Here is a 15,850-nt window from a genome sequence, read left to right on the forward strand (position 1 = left end):
CTTGACAGAGAGAAGGATCTAGGTGGAGTGAGACCTGTGTTCAGAGGCATAGGCAGCTTTGTTAAGGCCAGTGCTCGTGGGAATGTGAAGGATATTGGGGCTTCCATCTAATAAAAAGGCTGGTCAATTAATGAATCCTGTTTCTTTAAGTGTCCCAAACACATGACTCTCAATCATATGACTCTCTCACCATCTGTTTTTCCTGAATCAACAACCATTGTTCTTCTCTTCTTCCAGGGTATCAACTTTGGTTTCTATTCAAAATTTAATGATGCCACTCCGTCTCACCACAAGCTGCGAATGGTTGCAGCTTACACTAATCCTTAATGACAGTCACATTAAATGAAATGTGATCTTGTAATACTTCCCTTCCGCCATTTGATTTCTGAACAGGCAATGAACTTATGGACACAATTTTAATTTTTCTCAATTTATGCACTGGTATTTTTTTAATTTTGTATTTACAAAATTGGAAATTCTAGTAATTTTGCACTTTTATTGGAACAACACTGTTGCCACAAAACAACAAATTTTGTGACGTATGTGTGATGAGAATAGGTTCGACAGGCTCAAAGACTAACGTCCTGGACCGTTTTATCAGAAACAATAATCTTTATTAACATGCGGAGGAATTTACAGCAAAGAACACACTCACCGGCACATCCACAACAGTAGCAGGCAAATCGTAGGCATGGATGCTAGTCATATAAAGATATTCGCAACTCACGCTAGTACATGATTAGACAGCAATATCCTTAAAAACGCAAACACAATACAGAGAAACAGTTGTATAATTACAAATATAATAGGTATATGTCTCTATAGTCACCACCCTCTACCAACACAGAACAACTGGCATCCAGTATCACCCATGGATCACATCTAGGATGAGACCCTTTACAGTCACTCTTTTGGGATTACCCTTGCCCTGCAACCTGGCGAGGAGCTCAGGGATATCTCGAGGGAAGGATCTGCTCTAACAAAGTCTGCTCCTCATGGTGTGCTTTATGCTGCAGCCAGCTGGAGGCTTCACTTGGAGTGTTGTGAGCAGTTTTGGCCCCTCATTTATGAAAGGATGTGCTGATATTGGAGAAGGTTCAGAGGAGGTTCACAAGGATGATTCCAGGAATGAAGGCTATGAGGACAGCTCTTTGCCTGTATTCGTTGGAATGTAGGAGAATGAGGGAGGTTCTCAATGAACTAATTTGAATGTTGAAAGACGTGGACAGAGTAGATGTAGAATGGTTGTTTCCCAGGGTGGGAGAGTCTAGGACAAGAGGGCACAACTTCAGGATTGTAGGGCATCCACATAGAAGAGAGATACAGAGGAATCTCTTTAGCCAGAAGGTGGTAAATCTATGGAATTTGTTGCCACAGGTGGTTATGAATGTCAAATCATTACAGAGATTGATAGGTTCTTGCAAGAGCCAGGGCATCAAGGCTTATGGGAAGAAGGTCGGGCAGTGGGGCTGAGTGGCGAAATGGATCAGCTCATGATTAAATGGTGAGGCAGACTTAATGGGCTGAATGACTTATTTCTGCTCCTAATTCGTATGGTCTTGTGTTCTTTGAGATGTGAGAACCAATAGTGCCTGGTCGGGCTGGTCCAGGTGCACCCACATGACCTAGGAGAACCAATTATGTGGCAGTCTCACCAGTGGATGAAACTAACCTGCGTGACGGAGAAATGACTTACGATCTGCCTCTGGCCTGGCTGGTCAGATGACCCTCCAGGAGCAAGTGCCCAGAAATTCCTTCATTCTGACCAACTTCCTGTTGGATAATGCTCCAGGCAACAGCATGTCCATGATAATAAACCTTATTCGGATTCTGTTACTATTGTCTGTTGATTGTCATTCCATTTGATCCCATAGATCACAGGGATCCCCTTCACTCTTCGCTTGAACAACTTCACTCAACGCTGAAGTCATACTGACACAAACATTCAAGGCAAAGGTCGAACATTATGTACATGCTATTCTTGGTAAAGAAATTTTAACACTAAAATTTCCTTGTGGAAAATGACAAATTGAAAATTGAAAGGTTGAATTTTAATGTCCACCTCAGTTCTCAATTATCTAATTTGTCCAGGCACAACGAAACACTGCAACAATCTCAAGATCAATTTTGGTATAATTGTGAGGTGAGAATAATTGTCAATACAAAACAGTTTCATAGCAATATAATTTGACCAAAGAGGATGTTATTAACACAATTCTCTGAGATCTTGTGGCAGATTAGACAGCAAGAGCAATTGGAGTCAAATGTTTATCATTATCAGCATGAATCCAGAACATGTGAAATTTTATATTTACTCTATGTTCAATGGAGAATCTTAGATCATAAATGATAATCCAATAATCTTTTTACCTAATCTCGAGTAAAATAAAACTGCGTAAACTTTAAATGCAATCTTCAAATTGCAAATTGAGCCTCAAAAGAATCAAATAGTTACTGGTGTTTAATGAATATCTATTATGACAAAATATGAATTGAAGTTAAAAGACTGCAATTATACAACACCAATTCAGCCATGATTAATGGAATAGTTCCTGTTTGAGTGTTGCATGACCATCATTGTCTACTGCATGGTAAAGCCACTTACAATATGCTCTATTATAAATGGATCTAAGACCAATGAACTTCCAGAATGTTAAAAACCCATTGCGACATACTTTCCGCATTACAGACAAAACAGAGGCATTATTTTTCAGTTGCTGCTGTAATGATTAAAATGGCAGGACAGACTGAATGGGCTGAATGGCCTAACTCTGCTCCTAACTTGTATGTTTTTTAGGTGTGCCCACTTGACCAATGGTGCCTGGAAGATGCCTATCCTGGCGCATACACATGTCGCTTGAAAACCTTCAATGCCTCTCCAGTCTGGAAGAAGTGAACGGTCTGGTAACGATATGTTTATCAGGAACATAAAAATCAAAATAACAAATTTTATTCAATACATTTATAAATTTAGACATACAGCATGGGTAACAGGCCATTTTGGCTCACAGGTCTGTGCCGCCCAATTTACACCATTGTCTGTAACCACCAATATGTTTTTTTTTAATGGTGGGAGGAAACCGGAGCCTCCGGGGAAAACCCACACAGGCACGGGGTGAATGTACAAACTCCTTACAGACAGTGCACGATTCAAACCCCGATCCCAGTCGCTGATGCAGTAAAGGCATTGTGCTAACCACTACACCAACCGTGCTGCCCCTTTGAAAGGTTGAAAGAGGTGGTTGATGCAGGTTTGATTTGGACAAGAGAAGATTGGACAGGTACGTGGGTGGGAGGGGTACATGGGTGAGAGGGGTATACAGGGCTATTGTCCGAGGGCAGGTCAAAGGGACCAGCTAAATAAATAGTTCAGAGACAGCACAGAAGTAATTTGGAGGATGTTTCAGGGCCACTTGTTCAGGATAGATTTGTCTGACTTTTGTCAACCGTGGTTGACAAAACGGGTGAGGAAACTCATTAAGAGGAAGGAGGAAGCAGACATTAGATTTAGGAAGCAAGAAACAAGGAAGGGCTCATGAGAATGATATGGTAGCCAGGAAGGAACTGAAGAAAGGACTAAGGAGAACTTGAAGTGGGCATGAGAAGGCCTTGGCAATTAGGATTAAGGAAAACCTAAGGGCACTCTCATCTTATGTTAATAATATAGAACAATACAGCATAACCCTCGATGTTGTGCTAACTCATATATTCCTTTCTAAAAAAAAGTATTAAACCATCCCTACCCCATAATCCTCTATTTTTCTTTCATCTGTGTGTCTATCTAAGAGTCTTTTAAATGCCCCAAATGTTTCAGCCTCCACCACATCCCAGGCACCCACAACTCTCTGTGTAAAAAACTTACCCCTGATGTCTTCACTAAGCTTCCCTCCCATCACTCCGTACACATGTCCTCTGATGTTTACTGACCATGTACTAGGAAACAGGTGCTGACTGTCCATGCCTCTCATAATCTTATAGACCTCTATCAAGTCTTCTCTCATCCTTATACACTCCAAAGAGAAGAGTCCCAGCTCTGCTAACCTTGCATTGTAAGACTTGTTTCCCAATCCAGGTAACATCCTGGTAAATTTCCTCTGCACCTTTTTTTACAGCTTCCACATCCTTCCTGTAATGAGGTGACCAGAACTGGTCTGAACTTGACTCACCAGAGATTTGTAGAGCTGCAATATGACCTCTCGACTCCTGAATTCATTCCCCCATTAATGAATCCCAGATTCCATAGGTCTTCTTAACTATCCTATCAACCTGTGTGGCGACCTTGAGGGATGTATGGATTTGGACCCCAAGGTCCCTCTGTTCATTCACACACTTTTTTTGAAAAGTTTATTTAAAATTTTATAAAATACAGATGTAAAATACAAAAGAAAAACAAACCCATCTAACTAAAACCCCCCTATAACCCCCACCCTCCACCCCACTATCCTTCCTCCCCTCAGAGCTTAACTTACACAAAGAAAAGTATTTATAAACAAACAAAGTGGGTTAGGTTGCAATATATCAATTCACCGATCCAAACAAGAATTAAAAATTACTTAACATCCGGATTCATATATTCCAAATACAGAGTCCACATTTTCTCAAAAAAAAGAATTATTATTTTGCAAATTATATGTAATTTTTTCTAAACATAAACATGATTGAATTTCATTTTGCCATCTTTGCATATTTAACTCCACATTGTTTTTCCAGGTTACTGCTATACATTTCCTAGCCACTGCCAAACTCAATCGAATAAATGCAATCTGAAATTTATCCAAACGTGGTGTTAATGGATTCATATAACCTAATAAACACAACCATGGATCCACATTAAATCTATTTGGAGTAAATCTTGCAAAAACTTTATATTTTTTTCCCATCCACACTCTTAAGTAACTGACCAGTAACCCTGTACTCAGCCTTCTGGTTTGTCTTCCAAAATGCATCACTTTCCACTTATCCAGATTGAACTCCATCTGCCACTTTTATGTCCAACTCTGCATCCTATCTATATCCTCTTGTAACCTATGACAACTTTCAGCTCCATTATGATCCACAAACTTACTGACCCATCCTTCCACCTCTATATCCAGGTCATTTATATAAATGAATGATGAACAGAAGGATGATGAGAGTGAAGGTAGGGCTGCTTAAGGATAAAGGAAGCAACATGTGTCTGGAGATTGTGGATGAACAGTTTTCTTCAATATTTAATATTCATCAGAGAAAAAGACCTCGGTCAAAGTGAGGTTAGAATAGCACACATTATGAACCATGTTGAGATTAAGAAAGAGGAAGTTCTAGATCTTCTTAAAAACATTAGGATTGTAAAATCCCTGGGACTGGACAAGATACAGCCCAACCTGGGCTGGGTAAAGAAAGGAAGAGATAGCTGTGGCATTGACGATGATCCAGGTTCACCAGAAGCTATACTTTGTGAGGTGTCTGACGAGATTCAGTGTGTTATCGAAGATTCTCATAAACTTCTACAGGTGAACTGTGGAGAGCATTCTGGCTGGTTGCACCACTGTCTGGTACAGAGGTGTCAACTCTCAGGACAAGAATAAACTCCAGAGGGTTTAACTTGGCCTATGACATTTCAGGCACCAGACTTCACTCCCTCGAGGACATCTACATGAGGCAATGTCTTTAAAAAACAACCTCTACCCTCATAGATCCTCACCACCCAGGCCATGCCCTCTTCACTCTGCTACTATCAGGGAAAAGGTACAGGGGCCTAAAGAAGAGTGCTCAGCGGCAGAAGGACAGCATCTTCCCTGCTGCCATCAGATTCCTGAATGATTAATGAACCAAAGAGAATGTCTTACTTTTCATACATTGCTATTTTTATATTATTGTTGTAAGATTGTTCATGATATGAATGTTTGCAGTATGACACAAAACTGCAAATTTCATGACTTGTTCATGACAATAAATTCTGATTCTGATCTTTGTGTCCTTCTTGGTCACAGGGGAGATGTCGGATCATTGGATAATGGCAAATGTTTAAAAAAGGTGATAGGGAGAATCCTGGGAATTATAGTGGTGGGAAAACTATTCGAGAAGATTCTTAAGGATAGAATCTATGAGCATTTGGAGAAGTAGAGAATTCTCAGGGATAGTCAGCAAAGCTTTGGGAGGGGACTGTCTTACCTCATGAGCCTAACTGAGTTTGTTGAGGAAGTAACAAAAGAAATTAATGAAGAGAGGGTGAGATGTGGTGTAAGGCATTTGACTTGGTCAGAAAGTCATGGGATCCATGTAACTTTGGCTATGTGGATACAAAATTGGCTTGCCCATAGAAAGCAGAGAGTAGTAGTTTATAGGAAGGATTCTGGCTGGATGCCAGAGAACACTAGCGTTCTGCAGGGATCTGGGACACCGACTCTTTGCAATTTTTATAAATGACCTGGACAAAGAGGTGGAGGGATGGGTCTGTAAGTTTGCAGATGATACGAGGATTGGAGGAGTTGTTGATAATGTTGAAGTCCATCATCAGTCATCACAGGTTATAGACAGGATGCAAAGATGGGTGGAAAAGTGGCAGATAAAGTTCAATCTGGGCAAGTGTGAGGTGAAGCATTTTGGTAGGTCAAACCTGAAGGCTGAGAACATAACAATGTGGAAGAACAGAGGGACCGAGGGGCCGAAATTCATAGATCTCTTAAGATCGCTGTGCAAATTAATAGCTCAGTTACAACCCCAGTATGGTTTGAAGTGTGGGAGGAAACCCACACAGACAGGGAGAAAATCTATAAATTCTAACCCTGGTCACTGGCTCACAAACTGCTACGTTATCTGTGCTGAAGGCCTATGGGATGCTGGGCTCCATTAATTGGGGAAATGAGTTCAGGTGTCATAAGGTAATGTTGCAGCTCAATAAATCTGTGGTAAGGCCTGGTTCAGTCCCCTCATTTCAGGAAAGATGTGTAAGCTATGGGGAGGGCGCAGATTTAACTGGATGTTGTCCAGATTGGAAGATATGAGCCGAGGTTCACAGAACTGGGACTTTTCTCTTTGGAGCAAAGAATGAGAGGAGACTTAATAGAGGTCTCCAAGATTATGAGAAGCACCTGTTTCCCAGAGCAGGAGGTGGTGGAGGCTGGAACGATAGGGACATTTAAGTTACTTTTAGACAGGCTCATGGATGAAAGAAAAATAGACAGTTTTTAGATAGGGGAGGTTTTAGTTTTTTTTAAATGAGTCGCACCACATCATGAGTTGTCAGGCCTTCACTGTGCTTTAAAATTCTATGGTCTACGTTCTATGTAATCATTTCCCTATGTTTGCCCTTTAAAAACAGACAAAAGGAACAAAGACCGGTAAAAGAAGAAACGACAGTCCCTTCAGAGACATCAAATGTCCACAGCTTCCTGCTCTCCCATGTCCTCCTTAGCCATACAGCCTCCCGTCTGACCCAGCGGAGAACTCAAGCTCCAGCCTTCCAAGTCATCCCCCACAGCCCCCAATACAATCAGGGGGCTGGCAGCATCCGAGGTCCTTTGGGAGCCCTGCTCACCATCGGCACCCTTGCAGATCCCAGTCGGAACACCTGGTCCCATGAGCTGCTCTCCAGCAGCCCATGGCCTGAAATGAGATCCATTGCTGCAGTTTCTGGCCCTGTAAAAGGGTCTTCTTTCAGGCCTATTGTTCCCAGTGTGGGGTTCTTCATTCAGGTGCCCAGTGCCAATGCCCTGCTCCTACCCTCAGTCTCGGCTGCAAAAGTTGGGAACCACCATTTTATTAATATATTTTAAAAATGTTATTTACAACATTGTAGAAGCTGATTCTGGCCATTGAAACTCATGCTATCCAAATACACCCAATGAACCTACAAAATATTACATTTGGAGGGTGGAAGGACACTCATGCAGGTCACGGGGAAAACATACAAACTCCTTACGAACAGTGCTGGGTTTGAACCTGGGTCACTGGTACTGTAATAGCGTTACGCTGACCATTATACTAACAGTGCTGTGCATCATCGACTCCATGTAAATTAGATGTAAAATGTTTTGTTAGAAGACTAAACATAATGCCTTCTCTTTCCACAAAGGGTCTGAGTCCTACATGATCTACTGCATTGGTAGACGCCAAACTGATGGTATAACTTTATTCAGTTTCAGCCTGAAGGTAGCAAGAGGCAAAAAAGTCACTACCATGGTCACCTTGGCAACCAAGGCTAAAACAATCTCTGGCCAGCTGTGAAGCTGTAGCCTTAGCTGCAGTAAATGGAAGTTTTAAACCACAATCTTCTTCCTGCAACCCATGGCGGTTAAGTTCTATTTGTAGGACGCACTACGTGCCCAGGACTGGATTGTACCAAAAGCTTGAAGTCAGTAAAAAATGTTCTTCATCAGGTTCCGCAGCCCTCTCTGCAAACTTAAAGCAAATAGGAAAAGGAACAAACATTTGAAAGTAGAATGTTAAGCACAGCCTGAAAAAAAAGATCAGCCCACAATTTACCTAGTGATCTGATAAAATCACAGCTGAGGATCTTCATTTTGTTCATTTCAGGATTTGGACATGGTAGAGAAACTCAACGGTATCTGCAGCATTCACGAATAGCGAAAGGCATTCAACATTTCTGTCCTGAGGCCTCAGTAACAAGGACTGCGTTATTGTCCATTCTGAACTGCCCTTGAGAAGGTTGTGGTGAGCTGCTTCTTGGAACCGTTGTAATCATTTTGATGAGGGTGCTTTCATAACACCATTGGTCAGAAATCACACTATAGTATAATTGGAGTCCCTGCTCCAATCCCCAAATCTGCCTCGCTCTGATCCCAGCCCATGTATCAGCGATTAAAACACTACAATCAACAAGGGAAGGTTTTTCAAGCATGAAATAGTTTAATTTTTTACCAAAAAAACAATGGGATTTCTATTTATAAAAAAAATCAATGCAGCAAGATTCGAAATGGATTCAAAATGGCTCATCAGAGTCCCACTTGAGCATGACAGGTAAAAATAATTCAATTTTTTTTCAACTTGTCACGTCATGTCACCATCAAAAATTTTGCGGATAACTGAGAATTTTGGTAAAGTGGTTTTCCGATAATTGGAAACATACTGTGTTCATGTCACGTGAGGTGAAAAGAAAATAAGGATTTTATTTAAATGTGCTGTGGGCCCCAGGTGTCAGCGTTGAGAATGGCTGGTACATTACCAAATGTGCCAAATCAGAAAATGAGATATTAAATGCCAAAGGATAGATAAATGTAGTAAAACCCCAGCTATTCGGAATTCAAGCAACTGGCAGCCTCAGGCAACCAGCAAAAAAAGCAAGGAAAATAAATTTTAAAAAATAAAATAAATACAAATAAAATGATAAGTAAAATATTACACAAGTTTTAATTTGTAAATGTTCTTTCAGGTTTATATATTTATGCAGGTGAAGTCTGTTCAGTGTAAGTACAGTGCAGCATTTTTGTGTTTTAAACTGTTTGATGCAGGTGTATTAGTTAGGCATTGGAAGAGTAAGTCTCAAGCAACCAAAAAATACACTCTTCCAATCTTCATAGATGCTGGATACCAGGAGATTTTACTTTTTGTAGATATTATGTTTTACATGGACAAAACAAAAGACATGCTTCCTTTTGTAGTCACCAGCATTCTGAGCCCGATAGCTCTACTAAGGGTATTTTATGGCCCTCATACCCTTGAAATCCAATTCCTCCCTTAATATTTTATTGGTAATGTGCAGGTTGTGAAGGAAACTTATAAAACCTCCAGAGAACCTCAAGAGAAAAGATGCACCTCTTTCCTGAACTCAGAGAAAATAATGCTGTGAATTAGACAGGATTGAGCTACATGTTATTGTTAGCTATGTATCAATGTAATCAATGCTGTTCTCCACATAAACACTTCTCATGAATTAGATTTGATTTGCAGATGGCAATGATTAGGGAAATGTGGATTTTACTGATCACAACTTTCAACAACCATTTATATTTCCAATCTCCCCACAGGGTAAAACAATTGAAATAGGGGTTCTCCAAATACAATATAGCTATTTCAGCCACGTCATACCAGCAAGGAGGTTTCAGAACATTAAATAGGTTTTCCAAATTCAAATGGTTGCATATTTCATTAACACATTACTGAAACCCAGAACTGAAACATTATACATTACTTAAACATTATACTTCCAACTTTGCAATTTGGCAAGCAAGATTTAATAATTCTAGTGGCAGTAATTCTGGTTGTGCACTGGTACTTAGATTATAATTATTGGGGTGTGGAAAGAAATAGTTTGAATTGACTTTGGCTTTGCTACAATGGATGCTCCAACTTAAATTCAATTAAAAAAAAAAATACTCAACATCGATTCAGTGGTTGTAAAACAAAAAAACCCAACTACAATAAATTTTAAAGCTACCAGTATAAAATTACTCTCGCTATCATTGACTGAAGCAAAGTTGGTGGCAAGCACATCCATACTCTCACTGTTTAAACAGTCATCATATGGGTCCCAGTCTATATCTGCTGAGGCAGTTTTGGCTTCGTCGTCAGTGTCTCACAATAAATCCTCTTACCTGCCATCAATTGCACAAGAGATACCACACTTTTTAAACAATTTTATCAGTCTCTACTTTAACTTTGTCCCATGCCTTGAGCATGAAGTTACACAGCACATCAAGTGATGCAGCACACCTTGCCCCGCCTTCTTTCAACGACTTTTCTGCACTTGATATCCGTGTTTTCCATTCCTCGCGCACATGGTGTTTGACTGGCTTGTTCAAGCAGACAGAGAGGTTGCAATAGAGAGGTCAAACCACCCAGGATAACCACCATATAAGTATTACTTAGACCTAATCTACTTTTAGTCTTCTTCGTCAAGTGGCTACGAAACATATCACAGACCAGCAAACTCCGTTCTTTGTGTAAACCACCTGTTCCACACATTGTCTATCTATAGTTTTACACCATTTTCACCCATCCATCCTTTCTCATGAAATGTACAAAAATACCTGCAGGGAATTTCATTTTCGGTTTAATTTTCTATCTGAAGATTACCATGGGTCTTAACTTTGTCCCGTCAGCCATGCACGATAACACCAGGGTAAGCATCATGGCCTGTAGTTTTCACACCTTTCCATTCCACTGTTCTATTGCCTATCATGTCAAAATTCATGGGGATTTGTCAATATTTCCAAAATTTGCCAATGCAAACTGGTGTTTCTGCCACTTCCATATAATAAACTGGTGAAAACTTGCAACTTGATGATCAAGATCTTGTGGTAGTTGTGCAATTTTTGTTTTTTGTATAATACCAGATTTTTCCTATTTATGAATCGAGCTGACTGCAGCCTCAAAATCATCACCGAGGTCTGGGTGCAACTTGGCCCTCTGAAGTGCAAATGTTCTTATTTTATTTTGGATGACCATGTAGCAATCTTGCCTCTGTTCACGTACCCATTCTGCAATGCAATTTTCCAACTCTAGCCAACAAGTGATTCCTTTTCTCAAAGAACATTGTCTTTTGGTCTCTTTTTTCTACCTCCAATCTCTTACCAACTTTTCATGCACACCAAATTTTCTTGCAGTAGCACAGTTGTTGGTTTTCATGGCCATTTCTGTCACTTTCAACTTAAATCTCACTTCCTATTTTCGTCATTTTGATGGAGCCTCCATGATATTAACCACCCTCAGCCAACGTCCCGCAGCTCAGTCATCACGATTTAGAGGCGGGGGGGGGGTTGACTTATACACTCAACATATGATAAAGCCATGAAAATGAGGCTGAAAATGGGGACCCAATCTATCTGATGGTCGACATTCGCTGAAACATACAGTAAGTTAAATTCACCAGAATGAGTATCCTTGCTTGGAGCTTATATCGTCTTATGTCCTCAAATCAGTGGTAACCATTAATGTCCTTCATAATATACACAGTTTGCAACAAAGGAATATCTTTACCACAATGGAAAGCAATGTCATGGATTACAAAGGTGTTTTAATCCAAATGGTGGTGTCAAATTCCACCTGATTCTTACACCAAAGAGAATAGCCTAAAGCTATTCTAGTACACAACAACATATATGAAAAGTGAGAATTAATCAGTGCACTCACCATCAAACTTCTTATGTCTGGAAACAAACGTTGTGCAGAGAAAATGACTTGTTTCATCCACCATATTTTCAAACTCCAACTTGCTCTGCTGGCTGAGTTTGTCTTCCATTTCCGAAGTGCAGCAGGTGTACCCTTGTGTGCATATCCGAAGATGCTCCCCTGAAAACCAAATGAAAAAAAACTTTGTCATTCAATGGCAAGAAAACTGGCTTTGAATGAGAATTTCAATGGCAATGTGAAATGTGCCTTGTAATGAAATCATTGTCTCCAAAAATCATTAACAATTCCAGAGTATTTCTTGCATGTTCAACTGTCCCTTTATCTCTTCCAGTTTGGACATTTTTAAAAAAAAATAACATAATTGACAATTTGAAATTGCTTCCTTTTTTTTTTACCAGGGTTTAGACTTTACAGTAAAAGGGACCTTTACTTCAAATGTAAAGAACAATTTGTGTAATGTGCACTGTTTCTAAAATAGACAACAGTGATTGGCAGGTAAAAATACGTCAGTTTTATTTTCTTATTTTGTTGACCCTGTCCCAGCAGGATCTTTTTCATTTTTAAAAAGCATGTTAAAACCTACACCATTTCTATTCAGACACATGGTCTATATTATTCAATGAACTGACTGAAAGGGAAAGTAGAACCAGAAGAGGAATTTTAACTGACCAAATTACAGATTTCCTTTTTGAAATTTATAGCTCTTTTGCCAGAAACCCTGATACTCCTGATTTGCAGCTTTAATCCAGCTATGCAGTGGATTACCTGCTTTAATTCATCAGTGTGCAGCAGGGACAAGTTTTTACATTATGTTGTCTACATCAACTACAATATGTCAGGAAGCATTGGCTCCTACAACAGGGAGATTATTTTAACACTTTGTCTCACTGCAGTGATAAACAATGTTGTGGCATAAAATACATCCATTTATAGCTTACAGAATGCACAGGAATAAAACTTTAAAGATTGGCAACCACCCAGAATTTAAGAGGTGAATCTTGTCTTGCTCAGTGTAAGCAAAGCTGAGACAAGGATCTCCAATCTGATGGATGATTTTTTTTTACATACAGCCTGATAACAGCCCAGGAACCAGTGCTGCCCAAATACAGAAATTAACCAACAAACACTATGTTTCTGAAGGGTTAGAGGACATCAGAGCACTAGAGAAAACCCATCCAAAAATGGGGATTATATACAAACTCCTTATAGACACTGCCAGATTTGAACCCGGATCACTGGCACTGTAATAGCATTGTGCTAACCACTAGCATACCGTCCTTGATGGTGTATTGGTGCATCACAGGATCATGCTGCAGAAGAAGCCTTGAATCAGACTGATCTCCTCTTATTTCCCTCTGCACCCCCATCCAGTTTTTGCAGGGAACAGTCTCTCCAAGATTCCCTCATCAGCTCTCCCTCCATACACCCCACTTCTACACACTTTGGTATTTCCTGCTATAACCACAGAAAGTGCATAATATCCCTACATCTCATCTCCATCATGCACAATATGGACCTTCTCCTTGAGATTCAACATTTGATGTAACCTAGTGTGGTCTCTTCTATGTAAGTGAGGCCAAACATAGACTGGATTCCCACTTTGCTGATCACCTACTCTCTGTTTGTAAGTCTAAGCTTGAACCTCCAGGAGCCAACCATTCAAATTCCCCAACTGTTCCTACATGGAATATCATCAATTTGAGGAGGACAAATGTAAACTTGATCAAATAGGCTAAACCTATTGATTTTTCTAATTTTAGATAAACCTCCATTTGGTTCCACTATTTCCATCTCTTCTTTATCTACTCCTGCAGAGAAAAAACATTTTCTTCCTTTTTAGTGAACTCCCATCATCGGGACTATTTCATCTTGAGCATTCATCGTCACTGAACAATAATGGTGATTTTGTAAATGAGCAAATGGCTTTCAGGGTGTTGGTGATGGGAGTCTGTAGGGGAGTGCAGTTAGGGTTGGCAAGGAGGTATGAAAAATGGCAGCTCTGAGGATCTAAAATATCCCAGATTCTTGATGGAAAATGACTGCTAGCTGTGCTTTGACCAGTGCCCTTTAAGGTTGTACCAAGAAAAGGAAAAATTGTGTTTCCTTCAATTTCTGAATAAAGGAAATAGCTTTGGCATGGAATTCTTTCCCCAAGAAAACAATAGAGCCTGCCTCACTGAATGGTTTTAAGACACAGATGGGCAGATTTATGAATAGGAGGGGAGTTGAGGCTTATGGAGAACAGGTGGTTAAATGGAGCTAATTCCACAGCCAGCTCATCTATGGCGTTATTGAATACAGAGCAAGACGGCCAACTTCTGCTCATGTTTCCAGCCAATTATGATAGAAATTTATCTCTGGATTCAATGGCTCTTCAACCCCACAGACACAAATTCCAGAAGGGTGAACAGAAAGCAGCTAGAATGAACTTCATGGTCAGAGCAAGGATAATGATGAGTTTATTACCATATACAAACATATCCAAATTCTCCTTTGTAAAAAAAAACTCCAATATTATTCATTAACTTACCCAGAACAAAAAGAGATGATAAAAAATAGTTAGACAAATAAATATTCTCGGTTACAGCAGGTCATTTGGTGGGTCTAAAGTAGGTTAGGGTTAGGGTGGTAAAGGAACGTCTGAGATCCTGACAGAACCTGTAAGCTTCGATGTAAACACTTTTATAGTTAGGTTATCTCACTAATTTAGGATGAAAGAAAAGTTGATATTTATAATGAAAGTTTTTGCAACAGGAAAGTCTAAAATTGGCTTTACAGCCAATGCCAAACTTATTGAAAAGTGGAAAATGGAAGATTATGTTCAGTAGAATCTCAGAAAACATGTTTTTTTTCAGAGCTGGCTAAATATTGGCCAGATCACATAGTCTTTGAAAAATCAACCCAAATAATCTTGCACCTTAGGCTTCACTTAACCTTTGGCCTCTCTGAGAGTGCAACATTCCTCATGACTGCAGAAATATCAAGCAAAATGCCATTGCCCCAGTCTGTAAAATAACACTTCAACTTTCTGACAGAGTTAAAAGCATCTCTGAGTCAGGGCTGACATGAGAGTGTTCCTGGTCAATTGGTATTATGGCCTATTCATCAGCAATACAGGCCATGGACAAGTGCATCATTTTGGCAGCAATTTTAAGCCTGCACTTAGCGCATTCACAAGCATCACATATTGAAATGAATGCTTGCAAAACGTGTCCGATTTTCATAGATAGTAAATGCTTCAAAGAATGCTCAGTAATTCATGCCAAACATGGAATGAGCAGCTAAGATTATATTGAAGCATATTACATTGTTGTGTGAGAGTTTGTGAGTGAGGCACACTTAGCACAGTGGTTAGCACAACACTATTACAATGCCAGTGACCCCACTTTGAATCCGCCGCTGTCTGTAGGAAATTTGTACCTTCTCCCCATGCCGACGTTGGTTTCCTTTTGGTGTTCTAGTTTTGTCCCGTGTCTTTTTTAGACATACAGCACTGCAACCAGCCAATTTGGCCCTACGAGTCGATGCCGCCCTAATTATACCCCATTAACCTGCACCCCGGTACGTTCTTGAAGGGTGGGAGGAAACCAGAGCCCCTGGAGAAAACCCACACAGACATAGGGAGAACATTCAAACTCCTTACAGACAGCACGGGATTTGAACCCCGGTCCAGTCCTGATTGCTGGTGCTGTAAAGGCATTGGGCTAACCGCTATGCAAACAGTGCCACCAATATGTTCTAAAGATAAATGGGGTTTGTATGTTAATTTGAGCAGCGT

The 15,850-nt window shown here is 40.1% G+C and overlaps 1 protein-coding gene across 2 annotated transcripts in view; it reads right to left on the reverse strand.

The window, feature by feature from the left end:
* LOC138738985 (glypican-6-like) overlaps positions 1 to 15,850 on the reverse strand; it is a 699,276-nt gene that overhangs the window by 446,135 nt on the left and 237,291 nt on the right. For both annotated transcript variants that reach the window (XM_069890288.1, XM_069890289.1), the window contains one exon: positions 12,073 to 12,231. In XM_069890288.1, coding sequence (XP_069746389.1) covers positions 12,073 to 12,231 — 159 coding nt within the window. The remainder of the gene's footprint in view (positions 1 to 12,072; positions 12,232 to 15,850) is intronic.

This window comes from Narcine bancroftii, chromosome 7, assembly GCF_036971445.1.
Source record: "Narcine bancroftii isolate sNarBan1 chromosome 7, sNarBan1.hap1, whole genome shotgun sequence".
Taxonomy (NCBI): Eukaryota; Metazoa; Chordata; class Chondrichthyes; order Torpediniformes; family Narcinidae; genus Narcine; species Narcine bancroftii.